We start from the raw sequence: 3156 nt of genomic DNA, 5'->3' as shown, positions 1-3156 counted from the left end.
CAAAGAAGAATTTTCTTTTTCAATACATGTCCCCTCAACTTGTAAATGATTTTTTTATGTCTCAGGTTTCCAACAAACTTTAAACTTTGTATAAAAGACCTTGGCACCAAAACACATGATTTTGAATAAAACAAATATTTAACAAAATATTTACAAACACATAAAAACTTACTCTTTTTGGCATATATATATATATATATATATATATATATATATATATAGTATTACGAATATATATACATAATAAATAAAACAATAGAATATAAAAATAAAATTAAGATAAGAGTAAAGATGCAATTTATATTATATAACAATAATATTTACATAATTTTCTAATGACTTTAATATTTTTGCGAGAAAGATCACAACATGGAATCATATTGTCTTTAGCGTCCTAAATCACACTTCTATTTGGATATTATTATGCCAAGAACCAATAGTCGATTGTAGATATGTTGGTCCACTTTAAACTTAACAAGTATTTTGATTTCACTGTGATACATTAAGGTATAATTAGGCACAATACTTATGTGGTCCCCTGTTAATCCGACATGTTACAAACTCCATCATACATCGGGCATCGTTAGTATCACCCCGAATTTACTCTGACCCCCCTAATGATTGATCAAAACATTTTTGAGCTTATAAAGACTTTTTGCAAAATTTTTCTTTCAAACAGTTTAAAGGTTGAACCATGGACTTACATGCCATCCGGACTAGGTATAGAAATCGAATAATGAACTTCAAATTATTCATTACGGTGGAGATGATAAAAATCGAAGAAAGGGAAGTGCAATAAGCGAACTTGTTATAAGATAGCATACTTGTGGAAGTCCAACGAATAACAAAGCGTCAATCTTGAATATGATATCAATCTTAAATTTGTAAACAATTAACTTAACGAGTAAACCATTTAGTTTTACAACCCAAGCACGACACATTTAAAAACTGAGTTTAATCTTTAACCCGAAACCTCATTTCATCACATGTTCTAGTCATGCAAAAAATGTCATACTAATAAAATACAGAAACTTAAGCTTGTAATTTCAAGTCTGTTTTAAATGTTTTACAGTCATAAGCGAACTTGTTATAAGAAAGGGAAGTGCAATAAGCGAACTTGTTATAAGATAGCATACATGTAGAAGTCCAATGAATAACAAAGTGTCAATCCTGAATATGATATCAATCTTAAATTTTTAAACATTTAACTTAAAGAGTAAACCATTTAGTTTTACAACCCAAGCACGACACATTTAAAAACTGAGTTTAATCGTTAACCCGAAAGCTCATTTCATCACATGTTCTAGTCATGCAAAAAATGTCATACTAATAAAATACAGAAACTTAAGCTTGTAATTTCAAGTCTGCTTTAAATGTTTTACAGTCATAAGAAAATAAACAATTCGATAACCGTCGATGCTGCTACGTTGTGTCGCCATCACCACCCAGTTAAAAAATGATCTAAGCGCGTGTGTTTAAAGCAAGACTCCTTGACGTTCATGTTTTTAAAGTTTGTTTCTTATTTGAATAATTCTCCTGTATAATAGGTCTACCAGTTTAGTCCGAGTCATATGGGATGAACCGTTGTTATCCTCTCTATTTAAGAGGGTTTAGTTTCTTTGTTTTGTATGCAATCTTGCAATATTCAATATTAATCAAGAGTCTTGTTTCAATTATCTTTAACTATTTCCATACTGATTCCATCATATTGGTATCAGAGCAAAATCTGGTAATCATCTTCTCTAAACCAATAACCTTAATCTGCCTAAAAGCCTACACTCACTTTCTCCTTCAAACCCTAATCCGCTAAAAACCCTAATCCACCTCCTTCACTCATGACCGAGCAAACAAGCATCCTATCTACTGCTCCAACTCCAATCCCTGTGTTCAAAGGAGAGGGATATGAGTATCGGAGTATCCCCATGAAGACGATTCTAAGATCACGTGATCTATGGGACCTGGTACAAGACGGTGTCGATGAAACTGAGAAAGATCAAAACAAATTAAAGAATGCTCACAAGAGAGATGCACATGCTATGAAAATAATTCAACAAGCATTGCATGATACTCTCTTCTCACGTGTTGTGTTGCTGCCTCAATGGCTAAAGAAACATGGGAAATCTTAAAGACGGGGTTTCAAGGTGACTCGCAAGTTCAGGCTATTAAACTTCAAAGCCTGAGGTTTGATATTGAGAACCTTTCCATGAAAGAAGGAGAGGTTATTGGAAATTACTTTGGATGTGTTATGGCTCTAGTAAGTCAAAATAGGGCATATGGGGAAGCTATTGCTGATCAGGTTATTGGTGAGAAGATACTACGTAGCCTAACATCGAAGTTCGATTATGTTGCGCTTTCTATAGAAATCAACAATGATCTCTGTACTCTCACTCCCGAAAAACTCATGGGGCGTCTGCAGTCCCAAGAAGAAAGAATAAATAGCAGAACCTTGAGAAATTAAAAGGGAATATTGAACATGCCCTCCAATCCATGAAGAACTCAAATAAGCCCAAAAACTACCCCTTTAGAGGCACCCCTTTAGAGGCAGGGGTAACACATCTATGAGAGGAAGGTGTGACATTCGTCAAATTCGGGTCCCGATTTTGATTCGTTTTATAAATTTTTTTATGTAAACCCGACTCAACATTTTTTTAGAACCTTAAATAATTATTATATAATATTATTATATACCTCGATCATCATTAAATCGATGTTTATCATATTATAGTGTCGCTAACAAAAGCATAAGGTGTTCAAAATGATTTTCGGAAAGTCGTTATAAGTTTTATAAACCTTTAAACTCATATTAAACTTTGATTGAAACTTAAGGGGGGTGTTTTGAAAGTATGTATATATATATATATATATATAGGATCAGGATCTTGAGAAAACTTTTTTAAAATTGAGAACTAAGAGAATCATTTTGGACAACAAAAAACCCAAAAATAAAAAAAAATCATAAAATAAAAAAAACACAAAAATCAAAAAAGTATAAAAACCAAAATTCTTATTTTATCATCCCGGTTTCATAAAAAAAAACTCGGTTTAACTAAATTATATACACATATGTATAATATATACATATATGTATATTTACATGTTTTTTTTGTACACATGTGTATAGTTTAAGATAAATGATCTGTACATATGTGTATATTA

The 3156-nt window shown here is 31.7% G+C and overlaps 1 protein-coding gene across 1 annotated transcript; it reads left to right on the top strand.

The window, feature by feature from the left end:
* Positions 1–2098: 2098 nt before the first annotated feature.
* On the top strand, positions 2099–2458 carry LOC143618338 (uncharacterized). Its single transcript, XM_077090590.1, has one exon. The coding sequence runs from the start codon at positions 2099–2101 to the stop codon at positions 2456–2458; it is 360 nt and encodes a 119-aa protein (XP_076946705.1).
* The last annotated feature ends 698 nt before the right edge of the window (positions 2459–3156 follow it).

This window comes from Bidens hawaiensis, unplaced genomic scaffold (assembly GCF_021521415.1).
Source record: "Bidens hawaiensis isolate Kalapana, Puna unplaced genomic scaffold, B.hawaiensis_p1.1 tig00069548_1, whole genome shotgun sequence".
NCBI lineage: Eukaryota > Viridiplantae > Streptophyta > Magnoliopsida > Asterales > Asteraceae > Bidens > Bidens hawaiensis.
This window is presented reverse-complemented; position numbering and strand designations above follow the sequence as displayed.

What these genes read in the sequence shown, in the direction of transcription:
- LOC143618338 (XM_077090590.1), top strand. Translation starts at nt 2,099, where the DNA reads ATGGCTAAAGAAACATGGGAAATCTTAAAGACGGGGTTTCAAGGTGAC.